Source organism: Halichoerus grypus, chromosome 4 (genome assembly GCF_964656455.1).
Source record: "Halichoerus grypus chromosome 4, mHalGry1.hap1.1, whole genome shotgun sequence".
In the NCBI taxonomy this organism is placed as follows: domain Eukaryota; kingdom Metazoa; phylum Chordata; class Mammalia; order Carnivora; family Phocidae; genus Halichoerus; species Halichoerus grypus.
This window is the reverse complement of record NC_135715.1, coordinates 143703006-143728140: the sequence shown is the minus strand read 5'-3', so window position 1 is coordinate 143728140 and position 25135 is coordinate 143703006. Positions and strand designations below refer to the sequence as shown.

Below are 25135 nucleotides of genomic sequence, written 5' to 3'. Positions count from 1 at the left end.
ATCAGGCTCCCTGCTCAGCGGGGAGCCTGCTTCTCCCTCTGCCTCTCTCTCTCTCTGTCTCTTACGAATAAATAAATAAAACCTTTAAAAAAAAAAAGATAAAATTAAGAAAGAAAGCAAAAAAGATATTCATCTCCCTTATCTCTGCTTTTTCTGTGGCTGAGGCCCAAATGCAGTATTAAATGTTAGAAATAACTCGAGTCAAAACTCTAAAGTGGTGAAAGTTTTTGGTTCACTTGTCTCCACTGCCTGTGTATGCATGAGCACTGTTCCTATTCTAAGCTCATCATTCAACATCCCTTATTTCTTTCTATCATTTAATTTGGGTAGAGAAATTCAAGTTTGTCTCCTCTAACAATTTCATGGTGGTTTTCCTGTATCACCCAAGAATTTAAAGGACACTGGCAACAGAATATCCTGAGTTGCTTTATTTTGGGTTTATTAAATTCCTTTTCTAGTTTAAATTTATATTGCTATTTATATTATATTCCTTTGTTAATTTCCTTTTACTCATCCCCTTTGCATTTGTTTTTTTTTCTCTGCTGCATATTAGACTTTAATCTTACTAATTTAAAAAGGTAGTTTTTCTTGGACAGTTTTTTATATTTATGTTTCTAAAGCTATAAAAAAAGACAAGTATATAAGTGAAATGTCACATTATAAGATATTAATTACTCCTTGGATCTTGTGAGATTTTGATTCCATCAGCTGTAAGCAAAGATATTACTTATTTTTATTTTTTTAATAACCTTTACTTAGAAACGAACACAATATTTTAGTATGAGAGAAAGTAAACACTTTTTCTAAAATATGGTATAAAAAAATGTATAAACTAACAGGTTGAGGGAGGAAATATCACCAGTAAAGAATATTTTTAGTTAAATAGGGGCGCCTGGGTGGCTCAGTCATTAAGCGTCTGCCTTCGGCTCAGGTCATGATCCCAGGGTCCTGGGATCGAGCCCCACATCGGGCTCCCTACTATGCGGGAAGCCTGCTTCTCCCTCTCCCACTCCCCCTGCTTGTGTTCCCTCTCTTGCTGTCTCTCTCTCTCTATGTCAAATAAATAAATAAAAATCTTTAAAAAAAAGAATATTTTTAAATAGTTCGTACTTCCTGAGATACCTTCTTGTCTTGTTTGTTCTCAATGAAGCATCTGCAGTAGTTTATAAATGTAAATCATCATTGTTGATAAAAATCCCCCAAAGTGGAAAACTAACCTTTTATTCAATGGGAAACCCCTAGAAGGAACTATAAATAGCAGCCTCCTAACAATCTGAACTAATTCTTTGGAATTTGATAAAAGATATTTTGGCCTCATTTGAGCTTTACTGATGGCAAAATGCCTTCTAACACAACCTTCAGAGATTTTAAATTTACAAACAGATAAGGCAAGTGTTTGGGAATCAAATCATGGCCAAATGGAAGGAATTTAACAAAGGCGTACAAGCAAATCAAAAAATATCTTATTGGTGTTTTCAAGTATTTAAAAATACCATTTGAAGCTGCTATTGCTATTTTCAAAAGCAGTATTTTTAAAGGAGACTGAATACTATTTATCAGATTCTCAGTTTAGTTTCAGCATGTTATAGTACAGATTGTTGGCCTCTGTAAAAATGTATTAACTGAATAAAGTTCTAAATAATCCCAGCTCAAATTCAAAATTAACACACAGTTTTAAGGTTGCCCTATTTAATACTAAACCTTCTGTGTGTATGTAAACACACAATTTGCGAAGAGTTTCTAATAATCATTAGAACTGACTGTTGTATTTCTTCAAATTTTTAAAATTTCAGTGATTTATTTAGTATTGGAGCTCCCACTTTACATGAAAACCTCCTTAGTGTATAGGACTGGTATCACTTGTTATAAGTCTATTTTGTGAACCCCTCGACAAGTTTTCAACTTGGAATTACCTAAAGCAAAAATCATGAGGTAGCTGGAATGGTTTGGCATAGCTCTCATTGCTTTCTCTCCCACCGTCAGTGGATTTTTTCCAAGGGTATGTATGTGTTTCCCTATAGGCTTGGCCACTTCCCTCAGGAATCGCCTGAAATGCTATAATTACTTTCCTCCTCCTCCTCCTCAATCAAAAGACTCACTTCCTTTTCCTTTCCATCTGTCCCTGGAGGAAAGTATAAATGAATCAGCCAAGGTTAGAGTGACTAATAAGGTGGTATATACTCTATCTTTCTAGGGTATTTGCAACTTAAAAGAAGACATAAAATATCAAAGCTTTAAATCAAAGGATTACTCTTATGGTGGAATTTCAAGCCATGTAGAAAGTAGTGGGTGGGAAAGAGAAGTTGGGGCTACTTTCCCCTATCCCTCCATTGACATCACCCACATAACCTGTAATTCTACCTTAAAATGAAGCCCCCTCTGGGCAAGTGATTTATGGCATGAATTTGAAGAGAGATTGAGAATAAGATCAGTATTATAGTGTTATCAGGTTTATTACATCAGGTTTGATAACTTTGGGATTAAGGGGAAGATTTTAGCACTTACATTACGCATTATGGCCTCACTTTTGTGAACCCATGGATACTAAGTGGCTCTGTCATATAGGACACTGGAAAAAATATAGTCTGATGTTCTAAATTGAAATGTGACCTGCTAAATCTACAATGCCTGATCTCTCCAAGAATTTTTCATAGAAAGAAACAACTATATAATATTGCCATCTAAAGCATTTACTCCTTTTTTTTACAGGACGTTGATAAATGGTCTTTTGATGTATTTGCCTTAAATGAAGCAAGTGGAGAACACAGTCTGAAGTTTATGATTTATGAACTGTTTACCAGATATGATCTTATCAATCGTTTCAAGGTCAGAAACATGGAACAAAAATGAAATGCTCTTAGAATTAGTTATCTGAATAAGAAAGAAAATGCAGAACATCGAGTCATTAATCAATGCATTTTATAATGTTTCTAGTTGGCAGGTCACAGAACTAGGCAGATGAGTTCACCACATGATATAGCCATTTTCCACAACTCACTGACATATATCCACATGGACATCGTGAGGCCATTGTTGCCTCATTCCAACAAGATACCAGCATCCACCTGAATTACCCACAGACCAGTCATGTAGAGATTGGGAGCTGTGTTTTTAAAAAATATGATCTTCTGTGTTCCTAAAACACAGAATAAACCTTTCTTGGCAGCTTTTCTTAAACTGAGATGAAAGGGCTTCTAATTAATTTCATTTTAGAGCCATTTAAGCAGCAGATTTGACCCAGATTTCTAAGCACTCTGCAACCTGTACCTTTCATCATTACCAATGGAATCATGGAAATTTTAGAGCTAGAAGATGCTGGAAGGTCATTTATTTTAATCCCTTGTATTACAGATAGAAAAACTAGACATCACCAATTGTAATTTGGAATTTTACCCTTTTAAGAACTAGCCTTCTGTCTTGACTCTGGAAGATATAAACATTTAAAGACAACAATATGGGTAAGATTGTTATTTCATCTTAGTTAAACACCTGGGGATTACAATCTGTTTTAGGATTGAAAGCTAACAGGTTAATGAAATAGTTTTTCAGAGCAGTCTACATTTAACCTCAAAAAACTACTGCCCACATCTGACTCACAATTGTGTCCCATCCCAAACATTGTTGTGCTCATGTTGATTTAGTGCTACTATTTTGGTCAAAATATAATCATGATTATTACTTTTTGCAGATTCCTGTTTCTTGCCTAATTTCCTTTGCAGAAGGTTTAGAAGTTGGTTACAGCAAGTACAAAAATCCTTATCACAATTTGATTCATGCAGCTGATGTCACTCAAACTGTGCATTACATAATGCTTCATACAGGTATCATGGTAAGAAAGTTTTTATAACTTAAGTTTGTTAGTTTAGAACATTAAATTCCTTTCTCCTACACTGCCATTGTCCCACATTGCCATTGTCCCTTCAATACCCACAGGAGTATTATAAGTGATGATCTTTTGGATTTCTGAGTGTTAATAAGTTATTCATAATATACATTTTCCAAAAAATATTTTAACTCCATGAAAAAAAAATACCCAGAGGCAAATGTAAATACACTGCAAATTTTCCAAAATTTGGACTCCAGAACATTTTTGTTTATAATTTTTCCCCATAGGAATCACCAAAAAACCAAAAAGTGACCTAGATAAAGTCTTGGGATAAAAATTAGTTACAGTGCTCTTCCCTCATATTATCATGTTCTCCGAAGCTGACTTCTGTGGATTTTTCTCTTTTCCTTGCATTGATAATCACAATTAAATCCTAATAGGGATTTTGGAAGTTATTTGTGTGAATTTTTCCAAATTCTCTTTCCTCTTCTTTGCATCTAAATGAATCCATGAATAAGTAAATAAATGATTCAGCAATGCAATCCCAGGACAACAACAAGTAGATGTTAGGAATTCTGACACTGCCTGGAATTTCTGTAATGTCTCAGAGTTTAGGAAAGTGAAAAGAAGGAGCAACTCTTTCTTCTAAAAATTCCACACTGAGGTGGGTTCAAAAGGGTATAGGCCATATGAGATGCCCAAATCTTGGTACCTTCTTGATTCCTTATGTGTCAGCCTATGCTGAAGCAGTGCCATAAATTGCATTTAAGTAGAATGTTCCATCAAATCCCATAATATGCATTGCCTACCTATTTTGACTTCAGAAGTCACACACCTATTCTATTGTGTCATTGGCACTCAGATCTATGTAACTAATACTCTTTGGGGCCCAGAGATCCTCAATACCTCATCTGTCCACACCAGAGACTATTCCTAAACTGGTCCCATGCAAAGTCCCTAGGGCCACAGTATGTTGTCCTGAAGATCTTGAAAATTTACAACAGTTACATGATTCTTCAACTTTGTTATATACAGAAAATGTTCATATTAATTTTATTTTTCCCCCAAGAAACTATAGTGTGCTGTTTACTACACATACAATCCATTTGCTATGGTTCGTCCAGTAGTGTCTCATATGATGATTGAATAAATTGTTTACTCTTCTTCTTCATCTTTCTTTGCCTCCCAAATGTTTGCACATCCATCAGTGCCTTGGGCTCAGATCCCACTCTTAACCCATGTTTCAATTATCTCTTGCTCCAAAAAAACTGTTCCAAAACTTAGTGGCTTAAAACAACAACTTATCAATATCTCTCAAAGGTCTGTAGTTAGAAGGATCCCAACTAGGAGGTTCTCACTTGAGGTCGTTGATGGGCTTACAGTTAGCTGACAACCATAGCTGAAGACATCTGAGGACATCATTGGGCAAGATATCCATGGTGGTTCACTCACATAGCTGGCAGTTGATGATGGCTAATGTCTGAGAGCTCTACTTTTAATAGAGGCTTTTAATAAAGGATTTTCTTGGAATCTCACCACCAATTCAATAGAAATCTGCACTCTACCAGAAAATTACAAAAAATTACCAAATTTACCAAAAAACCAAAAAACAAAAAAAACAAAAAAACTGCTTTGGAGTTAAGTCCTATTTGGGAGAGGCAGAAATCTCAAAAACCTTAACTGAGACAGTAGCATGACCCCTTTGTGACCTTGTAGAAGGCTGAACTGTATGTGTTGTCAACTTCATACCTTGTGTTTTCCTATTGTAAGGTACATATATGGGCATCACAGACTTATGGTATAATTGGCTGAGATCAAATGCAGTCATGGCTAGATTTCCTTGGTCCTTGATTGAAACTTACTCTTCTTTCCAGGAGTCTGATTTGACATGTAAAAGGAGGAAGTAGAAGTTAACAATAATAAGTAGAAAATCAAGCATGCAAAGACATAGCTTTAAAATATTATAAGCTTTTAGAAAGTAGTATACGTAACCTTTTTTATAATTGTTTCTAGCATGTGTGCACACACACACAGAAATCCTTTTAATGTTCCTTTGCTTCAGTAAGACTTCACTGTCACGCTGTTTCTCGAGCTCTCTGCCTCCTGACCGCCGCAAATGCTGTTATCCTTGAAAAAGTCACTTCAACATCTTCCTGGTTAGAGCTGCTTGCTGTTTCCTTTCTAAGGCCTTCGTCTTGAATCTGACAGTGAGATGGTTTTCATTTTAAGCGTGACATGTCCTCTTTCCTGAATTCTGTGGCTTTGAAAAAATTAACTGAAAAATGAAATATTTAAGTGATACTCTGAAATGGAAACTGAGGTGATTAAGTTTCTTCAGAACAAGATGGAATGGAAAAGTAATGCCTACTTCAGTATAATCAAATATCTACTTTAATTATGAAATGCAATGAGAAGATATATACCATTTTATGCTGGGAGGTAACCAAAATTTCATAGTTTAAAAATATGTTTCTGCTTAAGTACATTTTTTATTTTTTTTTGCTATCAGTATAAAGGGAGCCAAAGGAAAGTCTCCTATTTCAGCTTCAGAACCTCTCTTCTGAAGGTGACATGGAAGGGATGAAGGATGCCGTGCTATTGGTAAATAGAGAAATTCAAATCCACGGTGTGACTCTTCCCTCAGGCTTGTGAGGAGGACTTGTATCCGGATATAACAAGCCCTTCCAACTTCTCCAGAAGACGGGAAATCTGGCCCAGCCTGGCACAACTCCTAGAAAGTTGACATTAATAAAGATTACATAGTCTGTAACTTACCAATCATAAACAGAACTTCACTCTACTTTAGCAGATTTCATTGGGGAACTCATTTCTGATTTATTCATCCTTCAGCAACAATGTGTCAGTGGGCTCTTTACTCATCGATTAGTTTGGCCGTTACAAAAATAGTCCAGTGGAAGATTGTCATTGTTGTCTGAGATCAGGAAAATACATTTAAACTACAGGAAGTAATGAGAAATTTTATGATAGATGGTAAGAGGAAAGGCAAAATGAATTACGACTTGATTGCCTATGTTGCCAAAACTAGCTTTCACAGCCAGCTTGATAGCTTTGGGGAAGTTGTTTTAACAAGCTTTTCTTTAGGTGACAAAAGTAGTGGTAGGGGAGTATTAATTTTCACACAGATGAATGTGTTGGTTCTTTGAAACAACAAAAATGTATTATAGAAATATTCATGTAGGTGAAACTCCTTGGATTTGATATGGGGAAGACTAGGTCACTGGCTTTAGTGCTTTTGTTGATCCCCTGCCATTTCAGGACGGTCTTATCCGTGAGACATTTCTGGAGCACTGCAGTGGTAGCCCCAAACTGTCAGGTGACTGATGCAGCCTGCCCCCTGCAAAATGTTCTGAGGACCAGTGCCTGAAGGGGATTCCGATGAAGCTATTGTCCTTCAGTTTGTTACTGTCACGCGGAATACCCTCAGCCTGGGAGTAGACACTGCAGAGGAGGGTTGATGCCAGTACATCCTCTGTCTGTCTCTCTCTGTCCTTTGACACTTAATTAACTTGTAGCCTTGTGCCAAGGTGACAGGGGTGTGTGGTAGCTCAATCCATTTGCTAAAGAGCAAACTGCTTCACCAAATGCTGCCATGCCACCTCCAAGTGTCTCTCTGAATTTGAAATCTTCCGAGGGCCTTGGTAAGAGAACACTTGCATTTAAGGGCTCCTGCCCATGTGTTCTAATAGTAAGAGTAGAAGAAAGAAAGATGACGTGAGGTCTATTTCCTTTGGAAGTTGTAGTCCCCTAACCACACCCAGAAATAGCCTCCCACACTCCAGAATGACTCAGTTTTTCTCCAATCAATGTACAAAAAATATACCACTATGTCTCTATTCTGCCAACTATGTGGAAATTCTGTTCTTGCAAATGGCATCCCAGACAACAATGTTTGGAAGAGTAGAAAGAGTGCAGGCTTTCAAGGCAATCAAGACATAGGTTTGAAACCCTGCTCTACCATGACCTAGATCACTCACTCTCTACCTTGGTTTTCTTGTCATTAATATGTGGTTAATAATACTGACCACCATGTAGGATGACAGTGAAGAGTCAATGATATCATATATGTAAAGCATCTAGCCTAGTTCCTGAATCATAATAGGTATTAACACACATCCTAATATCAATAATAATTGTCAATTTATTTTTGTTATATATTATGTGTATTATGTATTAACATTATTATAACACTCACTTTCTATACTGGATAAGTTATAGCAAACTGTGTTATCCTATTCAAAGGACTAGAGAAAAAAGTGTCCAACCCTATAATTTAGCTAAAAGAGTTGTTAATTATGCTGTTTTAGACACACCAGGAACTAATAGGTCAATGTGATTTTCTGACCTGAAATTCTCCCAACCTTAATATACACACATACACTTTCTCTCTCACACACACACTGAATAATTCAGATATGAAAATTTACATCACAAGTCTTAAAGCTCTATTTAGAGCTTCTACCCATCAATATACCCAGTTAAACTACCTAGAAATTCTGCTTCTGAAACCTTGGAAAAATGTATTCTGCATATTGCCTCCCTCAAGTTAACGAATGCTGTCATCATCCATAGAAGGAATATTGTGATCTCTGGAAGGAACAGAAACTTTGGAATCAGGTTTTGGGTTGAATTCCTGCTCTGCCACTTGATAGCTATGTAACCTTTGGTAGGTTGACCCAATTCTGTAGGAGTCAGCTTTGTTGTCTGCCAAGTAAAGATAAAGACATTTACCTCATAAATGGAAAACAGCATGGTTCTACAAATCAAAAGAGACCGTCTAGCTAAAATGTTAGTTCCTTCTCCTTTCTTTCTGACATCATTATAAAAACTATTGATGGCAGTCAGCATCTCCCTAGGATGATTTGAGACTGCTCATTTTAGAGTTGGTCTACCTGAGCATTTCTCCGGGCAAAATGCAAACTGCAGTTTAGAGGAAGCACAATGTCTGCACTGCTCATGACTCCTCATTGTAACTATGTCTGCCCATGAGCAACCAGAAGCATGTAGGTTATGTACTGGCCACTGTGCTAGTTGGGAGGAATGATAGGACTCAGCCTCATTCTCTCTAGCATGTTCTCATGAATCAATTACAAAATCCATGCATTCAATCATTCATTTTCTGAGTTGGAATTCTCATTTGGCACCAGTGTAGTAAAATGAATGAACACCTAAGGAACTAAAATTCAGCCCAAAATTCTACTTTCACTAATACAAAATAGATGTGCTTTTAAATTAGGTGAGAGGGTTCAACATTTCACTCTCTTCAAACTATTTTATAATTTTTTTTTAAGATTTTATTTATTTATTTGACAGAGAGAGACACAGTGAGAGAAGGAACATAAGCAGGGGGAGTGGGAGAGGGAGAAGCAGGCTTCCCGCGGAGCAGGGAGCCCGATGCGGGGCTCAATCCCAGGACCCTGGGATCGTGACCTGAGCCGAAGGCAGAAGCTTAACGACTGAGCCACCAGGTGCCCCTAAATTATTTTATAATTTAAACTAAATTATTAGGGCCATAGTGTGGCAATAAATAAGAGGGATTCATGGAGGAAGTACTATTTATGGGAAGCAGAGAATAATGAGACTAAAAACAGGAAATAAGTATAATCAATTTTGACAACTAGGAAGATAATAATTTTAAATACTTATGAGATCATCTATAATTAAAATCCATCTCTGCTGCCCTAATTTAGTGTTTTTTATAATTGCAGTTTCATATTCTATATTATTGTAGATATTAAATATTGCTTTTTTAAAAATCAGAGTTAAGTCTGTAAATCTTAAATATATCAATAAGAAATACATAAGGGGCACCTGTGTCCAGCTCTTGGTTTTGGCTCAGGTCATGATCTCAGTGTCTGGAGATCAAGCCCTGCATTGGGCTCCACACTCAGCGAGGAGTCTGCTTAAGATTCTCTTCTCCTTCTGCCCCTCCACCCAATGCGTGCCCTCTCTCTCTCTCTCTCTCTCTAATAAATAAATAAATAAAATCTTTAGAAAAAATAGGATATACTTAAGAAAATTGGTGACTTGTTCCTAGGATCATTTTTTTTAATAAAACAATGAGTTTCTGGGGGTACAAAACCTGGTTTAACTTCAATTGCTATTCATTTCATGGTGTTTAATTCCACAGTTCACTGGGGACATTGAAGGTTCAGTCCCACTTCAGTCTATAATAGAAGCCATTCTTCTTTTTAATGACTCACAATTAAATGCACCCATAAACACAAAATAGCTAGTTATATTAACTCCCATTGGTTCTGAAAATCATTTCTGCTTCAGTCATCCAGCTGTGAGACATTTATTCTTGAATTGCAATCACTAAAGATATGTTAGCTCACTATTATTTTCTAGACTCAATGCCTTCTACAGTTCATTTAAGGTAATACGTTCAGTAAAATGACATTTTTTCCTGTATTTTACTATATGACAAGATTTGAGAAAGGCACAGTGAATACATTAACTTAAAACCTTCTCTTAAAATTCCACAGGGAATGATCACTAATTCTATTTTCATGGGAACTGTGGCTGAGAGGGTAAATAACTTATTCGCCTCAGGGTCAACAAAGATTTGAAACCAGAATTGTCTGATTATCCATAGCCTCTTTCCACTACTCCTTACTACCTCCTCCTAATGCAAACCTGGTAGAATTCAAGTCAGCAGACAAATATTAAGTTCCTACTATGTGCCAATTACTATGATAGGTTATGTGAAGAGGAGCAAAGATTAATACAATCATGCCTCTGTCAATTATGAAATTCAACAATTGTCACCTCTCGTTTTTGACTCATGGACCTACAATGGCTCCCTCTTGCATTTTATACAAAATCCAGATTCATCAGCTCTAATCAAAGTAGTCTATCAACTCTTCCCATAATCTGCACTCTCTTCCCATTCTCATTCCACTTGACTCCAATGCAGTTGTACTATTGGCAATTCAACTTCCATATGGCCTTCTACAGTAACATTCTGCATTTGCTCTTTCTACTTAGAATATCTCTGTTCCTCACATTGCATTTAGGTACTATTTTTGTCCATCCTTCTTCCAAGATTACTGCCACCAAATAGACGTTCTATCTGCCCTTCAATTGTATCTTTTTCTGTGACCTTTTATCAAGTATGCCTGTAGTTTACATTATATTTTTCTGTTGCTTTGTACAATTTAATTGTTTCAAGTATGTGGAATGAGACTACTAAGAGCAAGCTCCATATCATTGGGATCCTCCATTCCTACCATCAAGTACCACCTACTTGCACCTCTATCTAATAGAACTTTCTGTGATGATGGAAACACTTTGCATCTGCACTGTTCCATATCGTAACTACTTGCCACATGTGACTACTGAGCAGTTTTAATGTGGCTTCTGTGCTTGGGAAAGTCACTTAATTTTACTTAATTTTATTTTTTTTTCAATTTAAGTGGTTCCCTGTGGTTACCATAACGGATAGTGTAGTAAAACTGTTATGTAAAATTTCAGTGATGAATAAACTACCACATTACCTGAGTAGACTTATAATAGCAGAGAAATTTTGTTAAACCATCCAATTGATAACAGAAAGATCAATGTATATGAAGCAGGTGTTCTGGATTTTATATGAAAACACTTGTTCTATCTTTTATTATTAAGTTTAATTGCACAGTCAGGATATGTGTGTTATGAAGAACAAATTTGGTAAATTCTTAGAAACTCTTACAAATCTTAATATAAAATATATAAGTGAAGTTCAGTTCTCTAATGAGCAAAGTGAATATTTTCAACTCTTAGGTGAAAAATTTCCTCATAGTAGGGTCTTCTACAAAAGTTGAGCTAAAGATATTTTAATGGTGTATGGGTCCTTATGTTAAAAACTACTAAACTAAAAAAAATTACTAAACTGTAATTGATTTCATGAAAGCCCAAATTCATAAGTCTGTGAATTCAAAAATCCACACAGGGTTTATCTTTTAAATCATAGAAAATTACTCCTTTTCTGATTGGCAAGGAACATTATAATGTCTGTATTTTGAATTTACAAGCCATGAAACAATCATTGACCACATGAAGCATCCATTATGCACAATCAACGAATGTGAAACAGGAAGGAAAAATGTACTTAAAATCAATAAAAATAATTTAATATATTTATATCATTACTTATACTGGGTGCAATGAAAATCTCTTTTGTAGAAATACAACATGGCCTCTGCTTTCTAAATATGATAGTATCTTTCTTTAATTTACTAGCACTGGCTCACTGAACTGGAAATTTTAGCAATGGTCTTTGCCGCTGCCATTCATGATTACGAGCATACAGGAACCACAAACAACTTTCATATTCAGACAAGGTAAGTTACATAAAAGTACTAACTTTTCTAACTTAAAACTTGAAATTTATTTTTCTACATATTATTTTTAAGAAAATTTAAAAATAACAGTGAAGATGTCTAGTAAGTCGTTTTAATGGATTTTAGCAAAATTCCTTAAGCTACAATCAATTATTGATCAAGAAAACTGTATAAATATTTAGTGACATATTTAGCAATTTAAAGAATGTAAAAATGTGTCAGATAATTTCTCTCTGCCCAGAACTTATACTTTGAACTATCACACACGTCAGACATCTACTGCCTGAGATGAATCTCACAACATATTATTTAAGGCAACAGTTTAGTATCATTATGTATTTGAAAGTAATAAAATTGTGCTTTTGAAAAAAATCAAAGAAACCTTATTTCCTGTTTAGTGTGAAGTGCTATATTTAAAATAATTAGAAAATGAGATTTTTTAATGATGGTAATAATGGCAGTTATTTGAATCAAAATACCAGAGTGGAGATATATCTGCCTGCTAGGGCTGTTATCACAAAATCACAGATTGGGTTGTTTAAAGAACAGAAATTTTCTCACAGTTTTGAAGTCTAGAAGCCCAAGAAGTGTCAGCAGGTTTAGTTTCTGCAGAAGCCTCTCTGCTTGATTTGCAGATGGCCACCTTCTCACTGTGGGTACACATTCCTCGTATCTCTTCTTCTTATAAGAACGTTAGCCATATTGGATTAGGCCACACCCTTATAACCTTATTTAACTTTAATTACTGCTTTAAAAGCCTTATCTCCAAATACAGTCCCATTCTAAGGTACAAGGGGTAAGGACTTCAACATATGAATTTTGGGGAGACATTCATTTCATAACAGAAAGGTGCTCTGTGTTCTTTTCGGTTGCACAGAGATCTCAGTGCCTGGGAGGCAGAATGTATCTAGGACCCACCATGATCCAACTTTCTATACATAAGATCCTGACATTTCTCTAAGTCTTTCACCTGTCAGAGATGCTTGAGATAGAGATGGAAGTTGAGAGACGGATGTTTCTCTGGAACTACTGTAGAACCCTCCAGTCTTATTAAGGGAAATCTAAATCTATTTTTGTTTTCTCTTTTTTTAATTAATAGGCTTTATTTCTTAGAGCAGTTTTAGATTTATAGAAAAACTGAACAGAAAGTACATAGTTCCCATATACTCTCTTTCCCCACCCCCACAGTTTCCCCATTGTTAAATCTTGCATCAGTATGGTACATTTGTTATAATGAACCACTATTGATACATTATTATTAACTAAAGCCCATAGTACACATTAGAGTTTAGTCTTTGTGTTACACATTATATGGGTTTTACAAATGTATAATGTGTATAATGCTATGTATCCACCATTATAGTTTCATACACAATAGTTTCACTGCCCTAAAACCCCTGTGCTTCACCTATTCATTCCTCTCTCCCTCCCTACTTTACACCTGACAACCACTGGTCTTGTTAATATCTTATAGTTTTGCCTTTTCTAAAATGTCATATAGTTGAAATCGTATGATATGAAGCCTTCTCAGACTGGTTTCTTTCACTTAATATGCATTTAAGGTTTCTCAATGTCTTTTCATGGCTTGATAGCTCATTCATTTTCATTGGTGAACAATATTCCATTTTATGGATGTGACAGAGTTTGTTTCCTTATTTGCCTATGAAGGATATCTTGATTACTTCCAAATTTTGAAATAAAGGTTATGAATAAAAGGGCTATCAACATTCATGTGCAGATTTTTGTGTGGTCTGTTCATTTGCTTTTTAATGGCAATATTTCTAACAACTGATTTTGCAGCTATAGGAAATTTTATTTTTTTAATGTGGAGCTCATAGGAATATTTTATTAAAAGGTTAGACATTTTTAGAGCTTTCAGTGACTAAAGTGACAGAGAGCCACATTATGGATCATCTAGTCAAGGACTCACAATCTAAGGAGTGAAAACAAAGACCTCAAGAGGTGAAATGACCAATCTGTGTGCACATAGCTGGCTGATGGCAGTGGCAGAATTGAGAAGCCAAGAAGAGGGACAGTCCCAATCCAGTCTACTCATATAACTCTGACCCCATGTCCAAGGCAGATGCATGTGAGTTCCAGTCTTCTATAGCCTGAAATAGGATGGGCTTAGATAACGTGCCCCCTTGATGGAGACAGAGGAAGAGTTGAAATTCCAACAGTGAAATATTGAGGAAAGTATTCTGTCTATCCCCAGAGTCCCTGAGATTGACAGACTGTGAAGGGGAAAGGCAGACCTGGAGGTCTGGTCATGTGCAAGAGGATGTTATTAACCTACACATTTGCAGAGTAGAGGGAGCTGTTCCATTGTTGTGTCAAACATCAAAGCAAATGTGGACCGTGCAGATCATTTTTGCTTGTCAAAGACTCTTCTACATCCACTGAATCCATAATGAGTGAGATTTTAATTAAAGACGGCTCGTTACTGAGCTGGGCCCTGTATAGGACAACAGTTTTAGCAGTTGGAGAAGGGAACAAGTGATTGGTTACCCATGAACACTTCTTGTTTCTACTTTGAAAAGTGAAGGCAATGGACCAGCCTTCTCCAGCAGCCGTGTCGGGCCAGCACTTCTAGCTTTCTCCTTACCATCCATTTGCATCTGATGAAGAGTCCTAACTTCCTTGTTCTTTGGACTGCAGAGAAGGGGAAAGAAATGGAGAAAAAGAAGAGGTGGAAGAGGAGAAGGTGGAGTAAAGAAAGAGGAGAGGGAGGAAGAAGAATTCATTTTTCCCCCCAATTTTACATTAAGAAACTGCATATAAAGGGGAGAAAAGGTCTAGTATTTTATTTATTTTCTTATAAATTGCCTACCAGGATCAATTTAAAGGATTAATTATACAAGAATTTGAAAATTCTATGAACGAAAATGTTGTAATGACCACAAACACAACAATATAATGTGCTTTTAAAACCCTATCACCTTTACATTTTGTCCAAGAAAAAATAACGTCTTATGTTACAAGTATCAATAATTCTATTGTATTTTATATTACTCATTGTTACTTGGATTTAGAATGCTTTTCTAATGTGGAAAACTATATACTGGATAATGCAAAATAAAAAATAATTTAGAACATAGTACAATGCTAGATTTGAGTTCAGTACAGACATTACAATTCATGAAATCCTTGAAAGTATAAATAAATGGAAATAATTTCTTTTTTGTGAAAATACCGAACTACATGTTACCATGGATACTGAATGTTGCTTAGAGTTTTGTTCTTTTCTTAGCAGTCAAAGACTATCTCAAACATTAAGATGGTGCTGTATTCTCAGAATCTTATTGGATTTATGAGACAAAATCATAATAGATTGCTACAATTAAATCTGGTTCAAAGATACATCTTTGCTTGCTGCTGAAAGTAAAAGACAGGGATACTTGGAGTTATGTCATGTAATTACACTGCCATGGCTAGATTTGAGGCCATATGATACAAATGATATGTGATTTATGTGTCAGTTTTTCCCATGATCTGAGTGAATTTTTGGAGATACTTGGGCAAGATATATTCAGTTCTTTCTTAAACAAGGTTTGCAGGTGTACTTTTCTGTATGCGGAGTTATGATTATTGGCTAAAGAACTTTTAGGCCATGGTTGAGATTCAAAGAAATCTATTTTGGAATTATGTACCATTAGCTAACTACATATGTTTTTCTACCTTTATGACAATTCTAGAAACAAAAGATAATTGTTCTGCCTCATAGGTCATTTCCCCTATGTTGGATTAATAATAAAGCTTGGTTTATTTAGTAGATTATTAGATACAGATCTCAAATAGGTTACTCAAATAGGTTACAAAAAGATAAAACCAAAACCGGATTTCTTTCGTTCTTTCATTTATCCTTGCCTGTTCTTTGGTAAACATTCAGTGGTAAAGTCAGTTCTGTAACCAGTACTACTGACTGAGAAGCCTAAAACAGTGAGTCTTAGTGAAGCAGTTTTCATGCTGACAGAGTATATATCTACCACAAGGAAGGAAAAATGAAGAGTCCGGGCATTGCAGCAAGTGGAAGCAAACTTGCACAGGTTTTAACTTGACTTTACTTTTGCTATTTTTGTTGCCTCCAGTTTGGCAACTTATATGGGTTGATTTACCATTTTAATACATTATACATAGTGGTCCTGCTTCCATTCCACATTTGCAAAATGATCTGGCAACCTAAGAGGACAGAGGAAGAAACCAGGGCTCCATTATACAGATCTGAGAATGCTTGGAATATCTCATACTTTATTCTAGAATACTAAATTAAACAATGCTACAGTATGAAGTAGTTTATTTGCTCAAATGATGTGAAAATATGGACAGGTGAAAAGCAAAAACTTCCCTTGATGAATTCATCATTTTAAAATATAATGTTCATTATAAATTGGTGGTAAAGCACACATTTTAAATTTTGGGTTTTTTTAATTTAATGCTGCAGGATCTAAACATTCAAATTGAATCACAACATTATAAGGGAGAAAAAAACTAAAATCATAAATAGAGCAAGTGATTTTCATCATCCCCTCTGCCCTCCATCCAAAGTAATTTTAGTCCAAGGGAATAAGAAATAGTTGGCAATCAACTATCTGGAACGGGTTGATTCATCAACAGAGGGATTGATTCACTCAATGATTGAATGAGGATATCAGGTAATTTTTTTTCTCTGTTTGGCATATGTAGATTATCTCACAGGTATCTGGATTACAAATTGTAAGGAAAAGGCATAAGTATATTCAAACTATGATAATTAAAAAGAAACTAAGCACTATGACCAAATGGGATTTATTCCCAAGCTCAACATTCAAAAATCAATTAAGGAAATCATCATATCAACATGTTAAAGAAGAAAAATACATGATCATATCAAAATGCAAAAAAGGTGTTTGACAAAATCCAGCACATTCATGATAAAAATGCTCCGCAAACTAGGAATAAAGGAGACCTTTCTCAACTTGATAAAGAAGATCTACAACAAACTGACAACTAACCTCACACTTAACAGTGAAAACCTTGAAACTTTCCCACTAAGGTCAGGAACAAGGCAAGGATATTCTCTCTCACCACCTTTTTTTTTAACATCATAGTGGAAGTACTAGTTAATGCAATAAGGCAATGAAAGGAAACAAAATGTATAGAGATTGGGAAGGAAAGCATAAAACTTTGTTAGCAAGTTACATGATAATCTATATAGAAAGTCCAAAAGAACTGACAAAAAAATTCCTAGAACCAATAAGCAATTATAGTAAGTTTGCAGAACATAAGGTTAGCAGACAAAATTCACTTTCCTATATGCCAGTAATGAACAAGTGGAATTTGAAATTAAAATCACAATATCATTTACATTAGCATCAGGCATTGAAATATTTAGGTATAAACCTAACAATATGTATAAAATATATATCAGGAAAACTACAAAAATCTGATGCAGAATTCAAAGAACTAATTCAATGTAGGGATATTCCATGTTCATGGTAGGAAGACTCAGTATTGTCAAGATGTCAATTCTTCTCAACTTGATCTATAGATTCAATGCAATCCCAAACTTCCAGCAAATTATTTTGTGGATATTGACAAGCAGATTTAAAGTTTATATGGGAAGGCAAAGACCCAGAATAGCCAACACATTACTGAAAGAGAAGAACAGAATTGGAGGATTGATACTATCTAACTTCAAGACTCACTATAAAGATACAGTAGTAAAGATAGTGTGGTATTGGTAAAAGAATAGACAAATAGATCAATGGAACAGAAGAAAGATCCCAGAAATAGACACACATAAAATATAGTCAACTGATATTTGATAAAGGAGCAAAGGCACTGCAATAAGCCAAAGATAGTCTAGTCTCTTCAATAAATGGATCTGAAACTACTGAACATGCAAAATAAAAATCTAGACACAGACCTTATTCTCATCACAAAAACTAACTCAAAATGGATAGACCTAAATGTAAAATGCAAAACTGTAAAACTCCTAGAAGTTAACATAAGAGAAAACCAAATGATCCTGAATGTGGCGATGACTTTTTAGATACAACACTAAAGGCAAAATTGACAAAAAATAATTGATAAGCTGGTCTTAATTAAAATTAAAAACTTATGCTCTGTAAAAGACAATATCAAGATAATTAGACCATCCACAAAGTGGGGGAAAATATTTGCAAAGGATATATCTGATAAGGGACTGTTATGCAAAATATACAAAAATTCTTGAAACTCCACAATAATAAATGACCTGACTTGAAAATGTGCTTCAACAGACACCTTACCAAAGAAGATACACAGATGGAAAATGAGCATATAAAAAGGTGTTCCACATCATATGTCATCAGGGAAATGCAAATTAAAACAATGAGATATCACTACACATCTATTACAATGGCTAAAATCTGGAACACTGATGACACCAATTGTTGGTGAGGATGCGTAGCCACTGGACCTCTCATGCACTGTAGTGGGAATGCGAAATGATACAGCCATTTAGGAAGGCAGGTTGATAGTTTCTCAAAAAATGGAACATAGTCTTCCAATACAATCCAGCAATCACACTCCTTGGTATTTACCCAAAGGAGCTGAAAAATTATGTCCACACAAAAACCTGAACATGGATATTTATAGCAGCTTTATTCATAATGGCCCAAACTTGGAAGCAACTGAGAAATCCTTCAGTAGGTGAAAGGATAAATTGTGATAGATCCAGACAATGAAATATTACTTGGTGTTCAAAAGAATTGAGCTATCAAGCCATGAAAAGACATGGAGGAATCTTACATGCATATTACTAAGTGCAAGAAGCCGGTCTGAAAGGGTTACATACTATATGATTTTAAGTATATGATATTCTGCAAAAGCCAAAACTATGGAGAAAATAAAAAAGATCAGTGGTTGCCAGGGGTTATGGGCGTGGGAGGGATGAACAGACCGAACACAGAGGATTTCTATGGCAGTGAAAAGACTAGTGTAATGCCATAATGGTGGATGCATGTCATTGTACATTTGTCCAAAGGCACAGGATATGCAACACCAAGAGTGAACTTAATGTAAACTATGGATTTTGAGTGATAATGACGTTCAATGTAGACCTATAAATTATAACCAATGTACCACTCTGGTGGGGGATATTGATAATGAGGGGGTGGTTTTACATGTCTGGGGTGAGGAGGTATATGGCAAATCTCTGTACCTTCTGCTCAATTTTGCTGTGAACCTACAACTGCTCTATTTTTTTTAAAGCTATCATATGGTTAAAAAAAAAAAGGAACTAAGTACTTCCATAAATGTTCGATTATAGAATTCTTATTGATGAGATATCTTGTGACTTGAGTATATTTAGCAAACACTCATGAAGTCTAAAAGAAATCCTCTCCTGGACATTTTGTTTTTAATTCTTAGGTCAGATGTTGCCCTTTTGTATAATGATCGCTCTGTCCTTGAGAATCACCATGTGAGTGCAGCTTATCGACTTATGCAAGAAGAAGAAATGAATGTTTTGATAAACTTATCCAAAGATGACTGGAGGTGAGTTTCAAAGGAAGCCCAGAGGAAATTTAATTTCAGGAAAAAGTTAAATTATGTGATTTAAAGTGAAGAAAGTCAATCCCTCACTCATATTATAAAAATTCCCCATGACTGGATGACTCTGAGAAGGATTAGTACCTAGAAGATGTTGTTCAGGAGCCAGGCTCTGCTGGTTGGAGTTGAGCTATTTTCCAGGCTAATTTCGCATCTGTATACATCATAGCCAGTCCACAAGACTGCACACCACACAACACATACTTTAGGATACATAATGATGTACTCTCTGGAATGGAGCTCTGCTTAATTGTGGTCCTAACTAAATTCAGAATCTTAGTGTAATATGGATTCCTTCATATATTACTTTTCTATATGTGGAGTTTAGCTTTTTTAAAAAATAAAAAAAAAATTCACTGTTTGAGGAAAAAAATTACAAATACAATATACTAAAATGACACAGATGCGGAGGGAAATCTTACCTGTTTCTCCAAGGCATCCATCTGCTTAAAAAGAAAAAAATCGTAGATCAGTGATACTTGTTGCCACATAGAAATAACAAGATGTACCCCTACAACTCAGCATAACTTTTCATTCTTCTTGATCCTTTGGTCATCATCAGGCCTTTCATTTAACTATAGGGCTGCCAGATATAGCAAATAAAAATAAGGGATGTCCAGTTAAGTATGAATTTCTGATAAACATAGAAATTTTTAGTGCAAATATGTCTGCTGATCCCTACTAGTCAATGAGACTTAACTTATACTTAAAAAAAGAAAAGCCTTATCTTTAACAAAGATTTTGTTAGAAGTTAGTTAATGGGCTGAAAATTTTCCATTTAAATATCAAAGGTTTTTCCATTTTTCTTTAAATTGAGGTAAAAGAAAAGAAGTGCCTTGGGATCAAGAACTGCCTCAAAATAAATGAATGAGTAAATGAATAAATGGTTAATTCAAGATTTAAAACAAGCCCTAATTTTTGATGGTTACTTTTCCAAATATTCAATCTTTCTGGTTTTTCAAGGCCATTTTTGAAGGTGTGTAAAAAATACCAGCTCACTTTTGCAACTATAGAAGCAGATCTAATGTGTGTGGAAGGAGGCACTTTGTTTTGGGAAACTGGTTCGGGTCTTTCATTTTATTCTGCAAGAAACAATAGCCCAGTTGGGTTTCCAGCTAAGAAGGCCAGCATCTAATTGTAAGAGGATCTTAAAGCTACCACGGCTGGGCTGTGTGGAGAATAGAAGAGCAAAAGTAGGTGTAGGGAGATAAGTTTGGAGGTATTTCTTGTGGTCCAAGAGATGATTATTTACATTTAGAGTATTAATTTAATTTTTCATCAGTGATTATTATTCCCAGAGGTAACATTTATATTATTAATTTTTACAGTTATTCCTGTGAATTAACCTTTTTCCTTCTCAAAGTTGATTCTGTTGCTATTTCAGTGTGATTTTTTTACTACTACATTTTTGTTCTTTAACACCTTTATTATTCTAATAATTTATTCCTGTAATATTTTATAAATTTCTGTACAGTAACTTCTCAGAATCATCCTAATTGAATATTTTTATAGAATTGTTTTAACAAATACTATAATATCATATAGATTGTAGAATTTAATAGATCCAACATTGTTTCTAAAAAGCTACAAAAGATACATTTGCTAGTATAAAGTTGATAACAGGTTACAACAAGTTAAAATATGAATAGCTTTTTAGTGATTTGTAGGTTTTCTGTTTGCATATCTATTTATGTCTCAAAGTAACTTTAGTAACCATAAATGCAATAATTTAAAAATTTTGGTAAGGAAGATTCATAAATAAAGTAACATTTCCCTTGTGCACTATTTTGCCTAGCTTATTGATACACTATTTGTTGATTATTGATAATATCTAGCATTTACTAATCACTTATTTACAAAGTACAATGTACTAAATTTTATAGATTTCATAAAACTTTTGTCTCATTTTTCCTTAGTTAAAATAAGTATTTTGGTTCAGTTGCTATTGTAATATGGGTCTCTTCATAATTCCAGAGAAAAAATGTAATTAAGAATAAGTTTAAGGGCGCCTGGGTGGCTAAGTCAGTTAAGTGTCTACCTTCCACTCAGGTCATGATCCCGGAGTCCTGGGGATCTGTGGAGCCCCTCATCAGGCTCCCTGCTCATCAGGGAATCTGCTTCTCCCTCTGCCTCTCACCCCTAACGTTCTCTCACATGTGCTCTCTCTTTCAAATAAATAAATAAAATCTTTAAAAAAATTTATTAACTATTTTTAGTTTCCATTCCTTTAATATTTGGGTAAAAGTGTTCTAAGCAAGCTATCCAATATCATCAATAGTAATCAGAATATTGATTTCTCACAATGCTCATCTAAAAATCCAGTTGAATTGAGCACCCATAATTTTCAGCAAGCATCTCTAATATGTGGTTGTTTTAAAAACAAATCATTCAATCCTACAAACTTTAGGTTAAAAATCTTTGACACGAGATTATAATTCACCTTATAAAGGTAAACACACACCTTTTATTTAGCTTCTATTGGCCATGCCACAGAATGAAAATAAAATACGATTTCCAGTGTGAGTGACCTTTTTATGTATCTGTACTGAGCAAGCAATTACTTGTAGAACATGCAAGGCTTTGCTGAAATAACCAATTTCCTACTTAGTGTGAGAATGTGTTATTCATGCAAAGGTTTTGTGATATGGTCAGTGTTTAGCTCAAATTAAAATTTGATTAAAATTTCAATAATACCAATAGCTCTGTCTACAATATATTGTAGAGTCCAGGGTCCCAAAAGCCAAAAAGAAGAATCCCCACTCACTTTAGCATCTTGGCTTCTCTAGGTTCTTAGAATAGAAAGAAGTGGTCCAAGTGTCAGCTTTAGGAGTGGGAACTCTTGGGGTTGAATCTTGCCTCTGCCATCTACCAGCTACCTATGTGACTGGGCAAAACTGAATTTCCTCTGGTGTGAAATGATAATAGCTCCTCATATAAAAGCACCTAGCACACTGTTTGGACTAAATAGATCCTGAATACATAGTGGTGGTTTTAATAATAGCAAATACTGCATTTAAAATTATGTTTTTAAGTTGGTCAGGATCCTTTCAGATAGAAAAACAGTATTTAGGAATTATGAGTAGGGGAGGGTTGTGGGTGTGCGTGGGGGAAGCATCCAGTTCTTTAAGGGGTGACGTTAAACAACATCATTCACAGATCACTCTTCCGGCAACTTCCTAAAGCCGTAAGAGTTAAAGGGTGAAATAATGTCAATGTTTGTGAGCGCTTTTACGTTTAAAAAATAGCATCTTCCTCTTGCCATTTGCAACGACGTGGATGGAACTGGAGGGTATTATGCTGAGCGAAATAAGTCAAACAGAGAAAGACATGTATCATATGACCTCACTGATATGAGGAATTCTTAATCTCAGGAAACAAACTGAGGGTTGCTGGAGTGGGGGGTGGGGTGGGAGGGATGGGGTGACTGGGTGATGGACACTGGGGAGGGTATGTGTTCTGGTAAGCGCTGTGAATTGTGCAAGACTGTTGAATCTCAGATCTGTACCTCTGAAACAAATAATGCAATATATGTTAAGAAAGAAAAAAAGAAGAAGAAGAATGTAGCAGGAGGGGAAGAATGAAGGGGGGGAAATCGGAGGGGGAGAAGAACCATGAGAGACGATGGACTCTGAAAAACAAACTGAGGGTTCTAGAGGGGAGGGGGTTGGGAGGATGGGTTAGCCTGGTGATGGGTATTGAGGAGGGCACGTTCTGCATGGAGCACTGGGTGTTATGCACAAACAATGAATCATGGAACAGTATATCTAAAACTAATGATGTAATGTATGGGGATTAACATAACAATAAAAAAATTAAAAAAAATAAAAATAAAAAAAAATAAAAAATAGCATCTTCCATGCTCATATCCATAAAGAAAAATAAAATTTAGTTAGTAATATTTAAGAAAATGTTTTACTTGAGAATCATCAAGGACCAAATGAACCTTTCTTCTTTTGATGACTCCACAGGGATCTTCGGAACCTAGTGATTGAAATGGTTTTGTCTACAGACATGTCAGGTCACTTCCAGCAAATTAAAAATATAAGAAGCAGTTTGCAGCAGCCTGAAGGGTAGGTTATTTTCTTCCATCATGTTGAAGGTCCGTGGGCTTAGACTCAGAAAAGACTGTAATTGGTTACTTTGGTCTGATAATTTGAACGTGTCCTTGGTTTGACAGGATTGACAAAGCCAAAACTATGTCCCTGATCCTCCATGCGGCAGACATCAGCCACCCAGCCAAGTCCTGGCAACTGCACCACCGCTGGACCATGGCCCTGATGGAGGAGTTTTTCCTGCAGGTGCCTCCTTCACAAATGTGCAAATGTTTTCGGAAATAGTGACTATGCGTATTGACGTGCACCTTTTTAAATGCAGAATCCAGGACTTGTGACTTACTATTATCAACTGGCCACAACACATCCTTGGGACTTTAAGCAGAATTTATCAGTCTTTCAGATAAATGTATTTCATAATCCTATGTAGTATAGTATATGTTTTAAAGAGAGTCAAGTCTTGGATCCCAGATGCTACTCTTAGGAAAGAAAGAAACAAACAAATCAGCATTGCTGTCTGCTATTAAGAGGTAAAATGCTAGAGTAGAGAGAGCAAATATCGTTCATCATAAAATACGAAAGGGGAGGATATGCAGCGCTGCTGTATACATCTTGTTGGTTAAAATTTAGTCATGTGTGCTCAGTTGCAAGGAGGCTGAGAAATGTAGTTTTTTGCTGGGCGGACATGTGCCTGAGTAAAAACTAGATTGTTATATGAAAAAGCAAGCTTGGACATGGGGAATGGCCAGTGCTCTCTACCACAAGTATACTTTTGTTTTTTTTTTTATTTAAATAGTATCCCTGTTCTATTTCTACTTCTACCTGAGGTACCACAATACAAATATGATGCTAACCACCCAGAGTTAGCATCAGTTCCCAAAGTTAAAGGCTCAGTTTTCCATAAGAATGGCTTTACTTCAAGATGCCAACCTCAAGTGGGGCCCTAGGACACCAGCCCATCTGACCACTTGTTATAAATTCAGGGGTTCCCATGACCCTCCTCAGGTTTGACACTTTGTTGCAGTGACTCAAAGAACTCAAGAAAGCACTATACTTATGGTTATGGTTTAATTATAAAGAATACAATAAGGAATAGCCAATTGACCTTTTACCTATTCTGAAGACATGAAGACTGAATATATTACTATATTTGGAAGACTCTGGTTTCTGTCTCCCATTGTCAATGATTATGGTTTCACTTTAAAAATAGCATTGCATAGTCCTAGAGAAACTTACTGAGTAGCATCTTCCAAATTTAAGTATTTTCATACTAAAAATAGTTTAAACATATTTTAATACATTGTGTGGTAAAAAACAAAAAAACACCACAAACGTTAAAACCT

General features: G+C 35.5%; 1 protein-coding gene and 1 long non-coding RNA gene across 7 annotated transcripts in view; one reads left to right on the top strand and one right to left on the bottom strand.

Annotated features, from left to right (window-relative positions):
• The window catches only part of PDE1A (phosphodiesterase 1A), a 323167-nt gene that overhangs the window by 256080 nt on the left and 41952 nt on the right, over window positions 1-25135 (top strand). For all 6 annotated transcript variants that reach the window (XM_078071072.1, XM_078071073.1, XM_078071071.1 and 3 more), the window contains exons 6-11: window positions 2710-2826; window positions 3689-3829; window positions 12068-12168; window positions 19561-19686; window positions 23709-23810; window positions 23918-24038. In XM_078071072.1, coding sequence (XP_077927198.1) covers window positions 2710-2826; window positions 3689-3829; window positions 12068-12168; window positions 19561-19686; window positions 23709-23810; window positions 23918-24038 — 708 coding nt within the window. The remainder of the gene's footprint in view (window positions 1-2709; window positions 2827-3688; window positions 3830-12067; window positions 12169-19560; window positions 19687-23708; window positions 23811-23917; window positions 24039-25135) is intronic.
• The window catches only part of LOC118528025 (uncharacterized), a 45519-nt gene continuing 23286 nt past the window's right edge, over window positions 2903-25135 (bottom strand). The window contains exons 2-4 of the long non-coding RNA XR_013447251.1: window positions 20163-20186; window positions 5819-6557; window positions 2903-5704 (exon numbers count right to left, since the gene is read on the bottom strand). This is a non-coding gene — a long non-coding RNA (uncharacterized LOC118528025). The remainder of the gene's footprint in view (window positions 5705-5818; window positions 6558-20162; window positions 20187-25135) is intronic.